We start from the raw sequence: 14,967 nt of genomic DNA, 5'->3' as shown, positions 1-14,967 counted from the left end.
TTTTTCACGTGTTGTGTTCCTCCTATTACCTCCAAAGTAATGAATTGGTCGTCTTCGAACGGCAGGGAGGAAGGAAAGGACATCTCAGTTGTTCCTTTGTCTTGCAGCAATCAAAAGGCAGGTCCAGTTTCAAAATGAAATTAGATGCTTAAACTCTGAGGCAAATGGGCCTGTCATGGTTTTGGTTTGAAATCATATCCAAGCCCCAGCTCTATAACCAGCTCCAGCCCCAGGCCTGTCTCCAGCCACAACCCCAGCTCCAGCCCCAGGCCTGTCTCCCAGCCCCAACCCCAGCCCCAGGCCTGTCTCCCAGCCCCAACCCCAGCCCCAGGCCTGTCTCCCAGCCCCAACCCCAGCCCCAGGCCTGTCTCCCAGCCCCAACCCCAGCCCCAGGCCTGTCTCCCAGCCCCAACCCCAGCTCCAGCCCCAGGCCTGTCTCCCAGCTCCAGCCCCAGGCCTGTCTCCCAGCCCCAACCCCAGCTCCAGCCCCAGGCCTGTCTCCCAGCCCCAAGCCCAGCTCCAGCCCCAGGCCTGTCTCCCAGCCCCAACCCCAGCTCCAGCCCCAGGCCTGTCTCCCAGCCCCAACCCCAGCTCCAGCCCCAGGCCTGTCTCCCAGCTCCAGCCCCAGGCCTGTCTCCCAGCCCCAACCCCAGCTCCAGCCCCAGGCCTGTCTCCCAGCCCCAACCCCAGCTCCAGCCCCAGGCCTGTCTCCCAGCTCCAGCCCCAGGCGTGTCTCCCAGCCCCAACCCCAACTCCAGCCCCAGGCCTGTCTCCCAGCCCCAACCCCAGCTCCAGCCCCAGGCCTGTCTCCCAGCTCCAGCCCCAGGCGTGTCTCCCAGCCCCAACCCCAACTCCAGCCCCAGGCCTGTCTCCCAGCCCCAACCCCAGCTCCAGCCCCAGGCCTGTCTCCCAGCTCCAGCCCCAGGCCTGTCTTCTTTGCTCCAGCCCCAGCTCCAGCCCCAGGTCTGTCTCCCAGCTCCAGCCCCAGGCCTGTCTGATGCGTCATGGCTTCCTCATTTTGTTCTGGATCTGCAGACTCTCCCCCTCATCACTCCCTTTACCCCCAGAGTGACGTAGCGTTTTGTGGCTTTGGCAGCGCCTTGCCCCATTGTCTTTGGGGTGCAGAGGGAGTGATGCGGGGATGGGGTGAGCGAGAGGAGACAGGACGGGAAAGTGAGGAGGGGAATTACCCCTGTCCGCTCCCATTACTGGGACATGCTCTACGACAGAGCCCAGAGTACACAGCACCCAGCACGTTCCTGAGTTCACCCTGTGATGGTTAGCATTAACATTAACTGTGTGGAGCAGCAGGCCTCACTTCCAGCCAGGGCCTCAATTCTACACAGCTCCCGTCCGATGATGCATAGATGTGGATGGACTATGAGCGAGCTTTGAGGATGTTCACCTTCAGTGAGAGAAAGAGAATGGTTGCGGTCGCTACATTCCTCAGCCCCCTGTGGTCCAGCGGCTCTCGGAGGGAGACCACCTTCAAATGGACGTTGGGTCGTAAAGACGCGGTGGGGGAGGGGGGCAGGGGGAGGAAGGGGATGTTTCCACTCCTGGGGGGGAATAGGAGACTGGAGGGGAGACAGCTTCAGCAAGGAGAGGTGAGGGGTGGAGGTTTGAGGAGGAGAGAGTGGTGAGAAAAACATGGAAGAGAAGCATGAGTGAATGAAGGGTGGTCTGGTCAAGTGTCTGTCTGAAGGGAAGGTGGGTCGTGAAGCACTCATCTGTCCAGATCTAACCTGCCTCACACGACGGGGGAGGAAAAGAGAGAGAAGGAGAGAGAGGGATGAGATGATATGGAGGCAGCAGGGGAGAGGCGCCTTCCCCACCCGAGAGGCCTCATTACCATCTGATGAATGCCCAGGTCCTCACTGTGTGCTAATGTCCTGCCCTTTACCAAATGCCACAGTAATCCTTCTATTAGTTTAAGGGACCACGTCTGCTGTTATTCAGGAGAGAGGGATAGAGGGAGAGAAGAAGTATGGAAGGAAAGGGGCATAAAAACATCACAGAAAATTGAACGAGAGCGTTTCAATTTGCTACCCAACTCCCTCACACCCTTTCTAGGTTCCGCAATCTCACTGCCACACCTAGGCTGCACATCCCAAATGGCACCCTATTCCCTATAAATTGCATTACTTTTGTCCAGGACCCATAGGGCTCTGGTCAAAAGTAGTGCACTATATAGGGAATAGGGTGCCGTTTGGGACAGAGCCCTACAGTATCTGTATTGGCGCTCTTCAAAAATGAGCCAGCCCTTGCCTGCCATGAAACTTTGATTTAGAGCTGCGGAGAAGAGCCTATAGAGGGGTCAGAGTGTCTCTCTCTCTTCTCTCTGTTGCTTTTCTATGCTCCACTCAGCATCAGCCGAATATGTCTCTTTGTGAGCCGAGTGCCACATCAGAGCAGAGTGGAGAGAGTCTTTAAGGGCTGAGTCACAAAGGAAAGAGAAGAGAAGACAGGAGAGGAGAATAGAGGAGAGGACAGGCAGCATGGGAACAAAGTGGGGCTACTGGTAGAGGCTGCAGAGAGGAGATCGAGAGAGTGAGAGTGGAGGAGAGAAAGAAAGAAAGAAAGAAAGAAAGAAAGAAAGAAAGAAAGAAAGAGGAGAAGAGAGTAAGAGGGGGGGAGAAAGAGAGCGAGAGAGATATAGAGTGGAGTAGAGAGAGAGAGACCGCTGGGTATGAGATGGGCCTCCTGTTGATCACTGGTCAGAGAGAGATGGGCCTCCCGTTGATCACTGGTCAGAGAGAGATGGGCCTACCGTTGATCACTGGTCAGAGAGAGATGGGCCTCCCGTTGATCACTGGTCAGAGAGAGATGGGCCTCCCGTTGATCACTGGTCAGAGAGAGATGGGCCTACCGTTGATCACTGGTCAGAGAGAGATGGGCCTCCCGTTGATCACTGGTCAGAGAGAGATGGGCCTCCCGTTGATCACTGGTCAGAGAGAGATGGGCCTACCGTTGATCACTGGTCAGAGAGAGATGGGCCTCCCGTTGATCACTGGTCAGAGAGAGATGGGCCTCCCGTTGATCACTGGTCAGTCACAGCAGCAAGATTTGTGACCTGTTGCCACGAGAAAAGGGCAACCAGTGAAGAACACACACCATTGTAAATACAACCCATATCTATGCTTATTTATTTTATCTTGTGTCCTTTACCATTTGTACATTGTTAAAACACTGTATATATATATATATATAATGACATTTGTAATGTCTTTATTGTTTTGAAACTTCTGTATGTGTGATGTTTACTGTTAATTTTTATTGTTTATTTCACTTTATATATTCACTTTATATATTATCTACCTCACTTGCTTTGGCAATGTTAACACATGTTTCCCATGCCAATAAAGCCCTTGAATTGAATTGAATTGAGAGATGGGCCTCCCGTTGATCACTGGTCAGAGAGAGATGGGCCTCCCGTTGATCACTGGTCAGAGAGAGATGGGCCTCCCGTTGATCACTGGTCAGAAAGAGATGGGCCTCCCGTTGATCACTAGTCAGAGAGAGATGGGCCTCCCGGTGATCACTGGTCAGAGAGAGATGGGCCTCCCGGTGATCACTGGTCAGAGAGAGATGGGCCTCCCGGTGATCACTGGTCAGAGAGAGATGGGCCTCCCGGTGAAAACCTGGTCAAAAGTAGTGCACTATATAGGGGATAATTGACAATTGGGAGGCAGAAAGTGTTCCACAGAGGTCAGGAGAATGGAGTGTGACATCTGGCTGGAGAATGCTGCACCACTGGCAAGCACCATAAATGAGACCATGAGACCGGCGTGTTTAGACCATGTTTAGCTTCCGGTCTCTGGGAAGCTGGAGTCAAGTCCTTTCAAGGGCATAGCTGTTATGTTTCCACCTAGCTACCCCCACCCGTTAAGATGGTTTAGATAGCTGCAGTTAGACCTAGCTATCCCTAAGAGGAGCCAGCCAGGCAGCCAAACAAACCCCCCCCCCATTCCTCAGACTGAACACTAAACAAGCTAGTCGGGTTAGTGCTACATTGTAAGCAAATGATAGTTCTGGCTAATTTCATTTTAAAATGTTAATAGGGTCTACAGGGAAGCTGGTTCAGGGTATCTTTACTCAGATAAAGGCAACCGGTAATTGTTTCAAAGTTAGTGTATGTGACATTTCTAATGCGGTTCGGTTGCGAGAGGAAAACAGAGTATTTGATTCTCGGCTGACAGGAAATTGATTTCCCCCGGTCGACTTGCAGGGGGACACGACGCTGCTGAAATCTGCCACGGCTTTCTGTTTGTTTTTATTGAATTCCATAATGGGCCGCTTTAAGCTAATACGCAGGCCGGGCACACATCAAAGTCCCCGCATCCCCCTCAAAAAAATATCATTGCCTGGCTGGAGAATGCTGCACCACTGGCAAGCACCATAAATGAGACCATGAGACCGGCGTGTTTAGACCATGTTTAGCTTCCGGTCTCTGGGAAGCTGGAGTCAAGTCCTTTCAAGGGCATAGCTGTTATGTTTCCACCTAGCTACCCCCACCCGTTAAGATGGTTTAGATAGCTGCAGTTAGACCTAGCTATCCCTAAGAGGAGCCAGCCAGGCAGCCAAACAAACCCCCCCCCCATTCCTCAGACTGAACACTAAACAAGCTAGTCGGGTTAGTGCTACATTGTAAGCAAATGATAGTTCTGGCTAATTTCATTTTAAAATGTTAATAGGGTCTACAGGGAAGCTGGTTCAGGGTATCTTTACTCAGATAAAGGCAACCGGTAATTGTTTCAAAGTTAGTGTATGTGACATTTCTAATGCGGTTCGGTTGCGAGAGGAAAACAGAGTATTTGATTCTCGGCTGACAGGAAATTGATTTCCCCCGGTCGACTTGCAGGGGGACACGACGCTGCTGAAATCTGCCACGGCTTTCTGTTTGTTTTTATTGAATTCCATAATGGGCCGCTTTAAGCTAATACGCAGGCCGGGCACACATCAAAGTCCCCGCATCCCCCTCAAAAAAATATCATTGCCTCTGGAAAACTTCAGCTTGTCAAAACACAGACAAAACCCAATATTGGCAAAGGCTGGAGGGCCGAGCTCCACGATTCACCTTGTTGGGCTAGAACTCTGCTGCCCCTCTGTGGTCATATGACATCGTATCAGAATGTGGACTCCTCTGTTTAACACCTAGTATTACTTCACACTTTTCCCCCAAAGACTATTATCGCCTTGTTGTCAGGGTTGTCATTTGAAAGAGATAAAAACAGAAATAAATCTCTTGACATTTTTCCTAGACCCTCTTTGCCTCCAACCAAAAACCATGTTCTTCCCTGCTACTCCCCCTTTGGCGAGGATGTGGGCTTTCAGATTGCCGCGTAATGAAAGACGGCTGTCAAAACCACAGACACGGGATGAAAAATGTCATTAAAAGTGTAATAAAGCCGGACTTCCATGGTGGTATTTACATTTTCAATGGAGGACAGGAAGGCAGAAGGGGGTCTTTGCAGCAGCCCCTACCATTGTGTTGGTCGCAAAAGCCTTGTTTTCAGACTGGAATTGAATTACGGGCCCATAATGCAAACCATACATGCTGCCTGCCTGCGTCTGTGTTGGCCCTTTGTTGAGCGAATACCTTTTATTTTACTGAAACCACATTGGCCAATTGCTGAGCTGTGTAGGGGTTGTGTCCTTTACCTGTCCTCTCAACTGTGTTGTGCTAAAGTCCTCACACACTTGACCTACGGGTGAACATTGGTTCGTTGTGCTTGTAGCGTGCTGATTGTCTAGTTTTACTGCTGGTCTTTGTCTTGGCAGTGTGTTGGCCTGTATGGAGGGAACAGTCAGGACTCTAGCTGTCTGGGTTCTGGGCCCACCTCCAGAACTCACAGTACTTTGCTACTGGCTGTTAATTCTAATAATACGGTCATTGAACCACTGCGGGAAGTGTCAATCAAATGTTTTTAACCATCAGCCAATAGGAGAGCTGGCAGTAGGGGGGAGGAGCCTTGCTAAACTCCCCTGATGGTATGCTGTTTTTGGAGAAGACCACAACCCAACGGCGGCGAGAGTGGGTTTTTCTCTCGTTTATGTTTTTGGAACAAAAACATTTCTTGGGGTAAGGATAGGAAGAGTTAGTTTTGGGCTGAGAGGAGAAGTTGAGGGAAAGAGCTGCAATCAATTTCACCACCCATACCCATTGGTCTCTCGCTCTCTCTCTCTCTCTCTCTCTCTCCCTATATATCTTTCTCTCTCTCCCGCTTTCTCTCTCTCTTCCCCGCTCTATCCCTGCCAAACCACTGTCTCTAGCTGTCTGTAATGTAGCTGCCTGTCTCCTCTCCAGGAATAACGTCCATACCAGTGACGGCCTTAGGGCTGATTAGCCTGACCCCATCTACCCCTCAACATGACCCATCTACCCCTCTAATCCAGCCCCATCTACCCCTCAACATGACCCATCTACCCCTCTAATCCAGCCCCATGTACCCCTCAACATGACCCATCTACCCCTCTAATCCAGCCCCATCTACCCCTCAACATGACCCATCTACCCCTCAACATGACCCATCTACCCCTCAACATGACCCATCTACCCCTCTAATCCAGCCCCATCTACCCCTCTAATCCAGCCCCATCTACCCCTCAACATGACCCATCTACCCCTCTAATCCAGCCCCATCTACCCCTCAACATGACCCATCTACCCCTCAACATGACCCATCTACCCCTCTAATCCAGCCCCATCTACCCCTCAACATGACCCATCTACCCCTCAACATGACCCATCTACACCTCAACATGACCCATCTACCCCTCTAATCCGGCCCCATCTACCCCTCAACATGACCCATCTACCCCTCTAATCCGGCCCTATCTACCCCTCAACATGACCCATCTACCCCTCTAATCCGGCCACATCTACCCCTCAACATGACCCATCTACCCCTCTAATCCGGCCCCATCTACCCCTCAACATGACCCATCTACCCCTCTAATCCGGCCCCATCTACCCCTCAACATGACCCATCTACCCCTCTAATCCGGCCCCATCTACCCCTCAACATGACCCATCTACCCCTCTAATCCGGCCACATCTACCCCTCAACATGACCCATCTACCCCTCTAATCCAGCCCCATCTACCCCTCTAATCCGGCCCCATCTACCCCTCAACATGACCCATCTTCCCCTCTAATCCAGCCCCATCTACCCCTCTAATCCGGCCCCATCTACCCCTCAACATGACCCATCTACCCCTCTAATCCGGCCACATCTACCCCTCAACATGACCCATCTACCCCTCTAATCCAGCCCCACCTACCCCTCTAATCCGGCCCCATCTACCCCTCAACATGACCCATCTACCCCTCTAATCCGGCCCCATCTACCCCTCAACATGACCCATCTACCCCTCTAATCCGGCCCCATCTACCCCTCAACATGACCCATCTACCCCTCTAATCCGGCCACATCTACCCCTCAACATGACCCATCTACCCCTCTAATCCGGCCCCATCTACCCCTCAACATGACCCATCTACCCCTCTAATCCGGCCCCATCTACCCCTCAACATGACCCATCTACCCCTCTAATCCGGCCCCATCTACCCCTCAACATGACCCATCTACCCCTCTAATCCGGCCCCATCTACCCCTCAACATGACCCATCTACCCCTCAACATGACCCATCTACCCCTCTAATCCGGCCCCATCTACCCCTCAACATGACCCATCTACCCCTCTAATCCGGCCCCATCTACCCCTCAACATGACCCATCTTCCCCTCTAATCCAGCCCCATCTACCCCTCTAATCCGGCCCCATCTACCCCTCAACATGACCCATCTACCCCTCTAATCCGGCCCCATCTACCCCTCAACATGACCCATCTACCCCTCTAATCCGTCCCCATCTACCACTCTATTCTGACCCCCTCAGCCTGGACTCATCTACCCCTTCACCCAGAGTCAGAGCCTTGTAGCCTAACCTCAAATCACCGCATCTACCCCCTCCTCGACTCTCCTCCCCTCCCAAGATCCAGCGGGGTTACGACCTCATACCCCAGGCTACTGTTGTATCAGCCCTTAGACCAAACACAATTACCCATCAGTAACCAAGCGGGCCCAGAGCCCAGAGGGAGTACAGCCTGTTCTGTACCCAGCAGTCAGCCAGTCAGCCAGTGTGGGAACTGGAGCAGTCCAACGGCAACAGGCCTATTATCATTGTGAGGGCCAAAATCATCTAGCTCAGCCTGAACCCACCAGCATCATAGCTTGCTATTCCAGTTGGAGTTTGCTGGCGCGGGGAGGTTTTTGCGGGCTGGGTGAGGAGGTGCCTTGCCATGGTTTAAACATGAGTAGTGTGAAAGGCACACATACACTGGCCTCCTCCAGAGTGCTGCTACTGTTCACAGGTCCAGAGTGATACGTGTCCCTACGCTCACAGAGCTCTTACCCTCCACACAGTACGTGTGTGAGAGGTCTCAAACCGCATGGCTGCCTAGAATCACGGCCAGCGAAAGCTTTAAACACCCTACTCTCCTTAATAACACCAAACGAGTGCTCTATAACAATTCAACTGCCACAGAATAATGTGTGAGGTCCTATAGAAAAAACAGCTACGTTTATTGTATGAGGCCATTCCAAGTCTCCTTTTCTACTGAATTTGTACTTGAATCAGATGTTTTTCTCCTATAACAACTCCTATATTCCTACCATGTGTTGCTATTGCCCTGTGTCCCCTCTCTTTCCTTGTCTCTGTGCAGTGTTGTTGAACCACGTTTTTCTGTCTCTCTCTCTCTCTCTCTCTCTCCAGTGTTGAGTCTGTGAGTGACGGTCTATTCCACACGGTGGAGCTCCTGATTCAGAACCACTCTCTGAGCCTGGTGGTAGACAAGGGATCCCCCAAGAGCCTGGGCAAGCTGCCGCGCCAGCCCTCTGTGGACCACAACACACAGCTCTACATAGGAGGTAAGCAGAAACCCATATAGTACACATACAGTGCCTTGCGAAAGTATTCGGCCCCCTTGAACTTTGCGACCTTTTGCCACATTTCAGGCTTCAAACATAAAGATATAAAACTGTATTTTTTTGTGAAGAATCAACAACAAGTGGGACACAATCATGAAGTGGAACAACATTTATTGGATATTTCAAACTTTTTAACAAATCAAAAACTGAAAAATTGGGCGTTAAAATTATTCAGCCCCTTTACTTTCAGTGCAGCAAACTCTCTCCAGAAGTTCAGTGAGGATCTCTGAATGATCCAATGTTGACCTAAATGACTAATGATGATAAATACAATCCACCTGTGTGTAATCAAATCTCTGTATAAATGCACCTGCACTGTGATAGTCTCAGAGGTCCGTTAAAAGCGCAGAGAGCATCATGAAGAACAAGGAACACACCAGGCAGGTCCGAGATACTGTTGTGAAGAAGTTTAAAGCCGGATTTGTATACAAAAAGACTTCCCAAGCTTTAAACATCCCAAGGAGCACTGTGCAAGTGATCATATTGAAATGGAAGGAGTATCAGACCACTGCAAATCTACCAAGACCTGGCCGTCCCTCTATAAACTTTCAGCTCATACAAGGAGAAGACTGATCAGAGATGCCGCCAAGAGGCCCATGATCACTCTGGATGAACTGCAGAGATCTACAGCTGAGGTGGGAGACTCTGTCCATAGGACAACAATCAGTCGTATATTGCACAAATCTGGCCTTTATGGAAGAGTGGCAAGAAGAAAGCCATTTCTTAAAGATATCCATAAAAAGTGTAGTTTAAAGTTTGCCACAAGCCACCTGGGAGACACACCAAACATGTGGAAGAAGGTGCTCTGGTCAGATGAAACCAAAATTGAACTTTTTGGCAACAATGCAAAACGTTATGTTTGGCGTAAAAGCAACACAGCTGAACACACCATCCCCACCGTCAAACATGGTGGTGGCAGCATCATGGTTTGGGCCTGCTTTTCTTCAGCAGGGACAGGGAAGATGGTTAAAATTGATGGGAAGATGGATGGAGCCAAATACAGGACCATTCTGGAAGAAAACCTGATGGAGTCTGCAAAAGACCTGAGACTGGGACGGAGATTTGTCTTCCAACAAGACAATGATCCAAAACATAGAGCAAAATCTACAATGGAATGGTTCAAAAATAAACATATCCAGGTGTTAGAATGGCCAAGTCAAAGTCCAGACCTGAATCCAATCGAGAATCTGTGGAAAGAACTGAAAACTGCTGTTCACAAATGCTCTCCATCCAACCTCACTGAGCTCGAGCTGTTTTGCAAGGAGGAATGGGAAAGAATGTCAGTCTCTCGATGTGCAAAACTGATAGAGACATACCCCAAGCGACTTACAGCTGTAATCGCAGCAAAAGGTGGCGCTACAAAGTATTAACTTAAGGGGGCTGAATAATTTTGCGCGCCCAATTTTTCAGTTTTTGATTTGTTAAAAAAGTTTGAAATATCCAATAAATGTTGTTCCACTTCATGATTGTGTCCCACTTGTTGTTGATTCTTCACAAAAAAATACAGTTTTATATCTTTATGTTTGAAGCCTGAAATGTGGCAAAAGGTCGCAAAGTTCAAGGGGGCTGAATACTTTCGCAAGGCACTGTACCTGTACACACCATTGCCTTGTGTAAAAAAATTATTAAAAAACACCACTACGCATACCTAGTGATTTTGAGGATACTTAAATATATTGTCTCATAAGCATGTTTTTTGTTTGCATTTACATTTCACAAAATGTCAGAACGTCAAACCAGAATGTCAGAATGATCTAACCCCTTAATTCTTCCATCCCTCCTCCTCCTCCTCCTCCTCCTCCCCTCCAGGTGTGCCCTCAGCGGTAATGGCGTCCGGACTGCGTTCAGGTCCCGATCGCAGCCCCCAGGCCTTCAACGGCTGCATCCACAACGTCAGGATCAACGGAGAGCTCCAGGATCTGGGGGCAGCGCCGCGCGGGTTGGAGGGCATCCTGCCAGGCTGCCACTCTTGCAGCGTGTGTGCCCAGGGCGCCTGCAGACAGAGGGGGGAGACGGGTGTGTCCTGTGAGTGCCCACCCAGCCGCAGCGGACCCCTCTGTGACCAGAGGATCGCCCCTAGCCCCTGTCAGAGCAGCAGGTATGGCCTATACAGGACACCTCATAGGCCTGTAGTCATAACTAGTTCATAATGAATTACTCGTAGATTGAGGCATTGTCTTCAACACGTTACATTCACACAGAAACAAACTCGTACTTTTACACTTTCCCATGTTTAATAACATTATAAATATGAATCATTTGTACTCAACGTGGGTACATTTTACACCCCAAAAACACACACACATTAACATTCCTCATATTGTCTGCATCTCTTTGTTCCAGGTGTGTCCATGGGCTGTGTGTGCCTAAGGCGTCGTCCTACAGTTGTCATTGTGCTGACGGATACACAGGGCAGTACTGTGACAGGAGAGAGGAGCCCCAAGCTTGTAAAGGACACCAGTGTGGACACGGGGAGTGTAGGGTCACAGAGAGCGGGGAGCCCTCTTGCCATTGCCAGCCGGGCTACACTGGCCCTACCTGTGACGCAGGTGAGAGGAACACACACACAGAAACTGTCATGCTGATGTATGGACATTTTTATTGTACATAGAAACTTGATTCTCAGAGGTCCATAGGAATGATATGTAATTTTTCAGTTAGGCTATCTAATATAATCCATTAATAAAATCAGATGCTATAGTGACAGTGAACCTTTCTGATTGTCCCCACCCCCACCCCACAGAACCGGCGTGCCAGGGAGAGGTGGTGCGTGATCTGCTGAAGCGGCACCAGCCCATGAAGACGTGCACCTCGACCAGTAAGATCCCCCGGGTGGAGTGTCCCCGCGCCTGCGACGGAGGCTTCTGCTGCGCACCATCCAAGAGCCGGAGGCGGAAAGTGGTCTTCAAGTGCACCGACGGATCCTCGTACTCTGAGGAGATGGAGACCACCCTGGAGTGTGGCTGTGCCAAGTGCCCGTTGTAATATCATGTCATCGCCATGGAAACAACCACAAACAAAACAAGGGACCTGCTGCCAGAGAGCAAAAATAAAATATATTGTAAAATAAAACATAGAACTTATTTTTATTATGGGATTTTTTTTTTTTTAAGAAGAGACTTGATAATTGTTTTTAATATGTCGAATATTATTGTCATATGAGAAGTTATTTTGTACCTTAAGAAAAAAGAAGAAAAAATATTAACATTCCTGAAAGTATATGAATTTATATGTATGTATAAATCTATATAAATGTAACGTTATAACCTAACCCATGGTTTTTATTTGCTCAGTGTATTATTGCATGTGTGTGTACGTGTTGATACGGTAGGGGAGTCTTTGGACACTTTAAATGTGGAGCGAGACAGTGAGTTGTACAAAGAAAGTGGCGGAAGGGAAGGAGGAGTTGGTGCTGCATCTCCCCAGACATAAAGAAGAGGACGGCAGTCTTTTTCTCATCTTCAGCTATGGAGGCAAACAAAGGAACTGTCCCACTTTGCTCCCCAGCTTTATAATGGACTTCATCCCCACCACAGAGCTAGCTGAGCTCTCTCTAGAGGATATGAACTCTTATCCACGGAGCTTGCAAACAGTGATTGTTACTTTGTGCCATAGGAATCCCATTTACATTGTTGTTGATATGTATTTGTCTGCTGTTTCACATCAGAGATTCTAGAGTCCAACCACATTGAGCAACAGATGTTGAAAATAAATGTGTTGGGTTAAAAAGACGTTCAAAATATGTATTTCTGGTTGAAAATACATATTTTCTATGGCTTGTGCTCACTGGGACGGGCCAAGATGGCTTCTAATAGATGTCTTCTAGACAGAGTCTGTCAGCCAGTGAAGTTCTCCTGAGATTCTGTATCGTGTTGTGTCTGTGGTCACAGCTCAGATGGAAAAGGACTTTATAATGCTTGGCCTACCCTGGCCTGCGAAAACATTGTTGGGACTCAAATCATAACCGTCCATTACTACTAACACTATTAAATGCATAGATGAAGCCCATAACTACTGTATTGTTTACTTTGTAAACATGTGTTTACCATAGGATTTGAGGTGTCATCCCAGTCGTCCCCCCTGTCAGTCAGAAAATATTTGGTAACACTTGAATTGTATATTATTTTATTACCACATGTTGAGACTGTCATAGAGTGCAGTACGTGTCAAATACGGTGTTACCAAATATTCTTTCCATTGAGAGTTTGGCAGTGATCAAGTTCAGTACACCCTTTACCCCCAGTACCACACTCTAACTACTCCAATACCCCCATGCCTCAAAACATTCAATTAAACAATTCTGTATGTGCGGAAGGTGTAGGCTCTACAATGTAAATGATCTTATGTCAGATGCCTTATATTCAGTAATAATAATAATAATAATAATAATAATAACTATTATGTTGGCCATTCTATAAGGTGCATCCTCCAGACATAGATATATTTCTGGTTAAACATGAACTTGTGAGTGATGAATAATTATGTTGAAATTAAACTACCATGAAACTAGTGTCTATGTTTGAGTTAATATTAGACCGACTTAACATTGGAGAAATGCTCAATTTACCAAGACAAAAAAATAATAGTTGTACATATATTTTGTCTCTCTGTGTTTCCTAAATGTCCGTCAGTTGGCAAGAGGCTGAATGTATTGTATCTCAAGAAAGCATCCGAGTGAGTGAAACAGTGCCCCTTTTGTCTCTGCATGTGCAGGCCATCTATCTGATGCTGTCTGGTCATAAAGAGTATGATATTGTTGAAGCCGGTACATTGAATGCAAGGGTAACACAAGAGCATTTGACCTCCCTTGATAAAAGATAAAGTATAAAATAATAGTTTAGCTCAACGCTGATTGGCTAAGTGAGCTCAACTGTGAAGAGTCCTGGTGCAGAAAACACATCGCATTAAGACAAATACGTCATTGACAGAAACAACTTGAGTTGTTGCATTTGGTGTTGTCCTCCCGTGGCTAGCTAGCTAAAATTGTCCCTTTCCTAAATTATCCATGGATTGAGATAGGGATGATTATAATGGCGATTTTGATCCAACCATAAATTCATACGTTGTTCGCCTGGACTGAGAGAACAGAATTTCAATATGTAGCTAGATGTAACGTAAACTCGTACATCACCTTGGTCCATACAATTGCCCTTATTTAAGCGCCCCAAAAACGTAATACTTCCATATCAACTGTAATGTCAATACCATTGTAAAGCACAATTTCTCCCCTTTCCAAATAAATCAATTACATGACCTCAACGCTGCCTGTTTCTGCATAATTCAACAAGGCAATGAGCCCCCTTCGGGTCTTTTTAAAAATGGCGGGTGGGGAAGCGAAACTAATGCCTGATAGTGAGAAGGAGAGATGTGTGGGAAAATTGCTTTTTTTCACTCGATCTGTCCAACTTATCACCTTATCGCCTCTAAAATGTAAATAAAACACAACAAAGAGTTTTATAACGTGTCATTACATACCTATTTGAAGGTTTGTGTCGAATTTGAATTGTTTTTTTAGGGCGGTGCTAAAGTGATCTTGGAAGTAAACAGCGGCTTTGAGAATGAAGATCGCATGCAATGATGACGGAAAAAGTGAGTAGGTATCCCCATCTTACCCCTGACACTGTCCATTTCTTGTTTTTAAAGGATGATAGAAGTGCTACACCTGGTGGAGAGAGATTGTAAGACAGAAATAGTTGCTTTATGCGTGCTGGGGGGGGGGGGGGGGGGGGGGGTAGCAGCCATATATAACCGCACAGCATTGAGACAACGGGAGGGGGCCCTGGCACGCCGGAGCTCTCCAAAATGAACCAGCGCATCGGGGCAAGCATTGGGGAAAGCACATACACTGGCACATGCTCTGACGGCGGCAGTGAATGTTTCAAAAAAGGTGAGGTTCTTCTATTTTTCATATGGTTTAATTCCAACTTTTACATCGTTTAGCAGTAACGTCGGCGCGTGAATCCCCCACGACTGCG

At 48.3% G+C, this 14,967-nt stretch overlaps 1 protein-coding gene across 3 annotated transcripts in view; it reads left to right on the top strand.

Annotated features, from left to right (window-relative positions):
* LOC110488577 (slit homolog 3 protein-like) overlaps positions 1 to 13,003 on the top strand; it is a 210,875-nt gene extending 197,872 nt beyond the window's left edge. For all 3 annotated transcript variants that reach the window (XM_036942709.1, XM_036942708.1, XM_036942711.1), the window contains 4 exons: positions 8,778 to 8,932; positions 10,802 to 11,090; positions 11,336 to 11,541; positions 11,736 to 13,003. In XM_036942709.1, coding sequence (XP_036798604.1) covers positions 8,778 to 8,932; positions 10,802 to 11,090; positions 11,336 to 11,541; positions 11,736 to 11,977 — 892 coding nt within the window. In that variant the 3' untranslated portion in view covers positions 11,978 to 13,003. The remainder of the gene's footprint in view (positions 1 to 8,777; positions 8,933 to 10,801; positions 11,091 to 11,335; positions 11,542 to 11,735) is intronic.
* Positions 13,004 to 14,967: the final 1,964 nt, after the last annotated feature.

This window comes from Oncorhynchus mykiss, chromosome 14 (genome assembly GCF_013265735.2).
Source record: "Oncorhynchus mykiss isolate Arlee chromosome 14, USDA_OmykA_1.1, whole genome shotgun sequence".
NCBI classification, from domain to species: Eukaryota; Metazoa; Chordata; class Actinopteri; order Salmoniformes; family Salmonidae; genus Oncorhynchus; species Oncorhynchus mykiss.
Note: the sequence above shows the minus strand (reverse complement) of the source record. Positions and strands in the feature narration are given on the sequence as shown.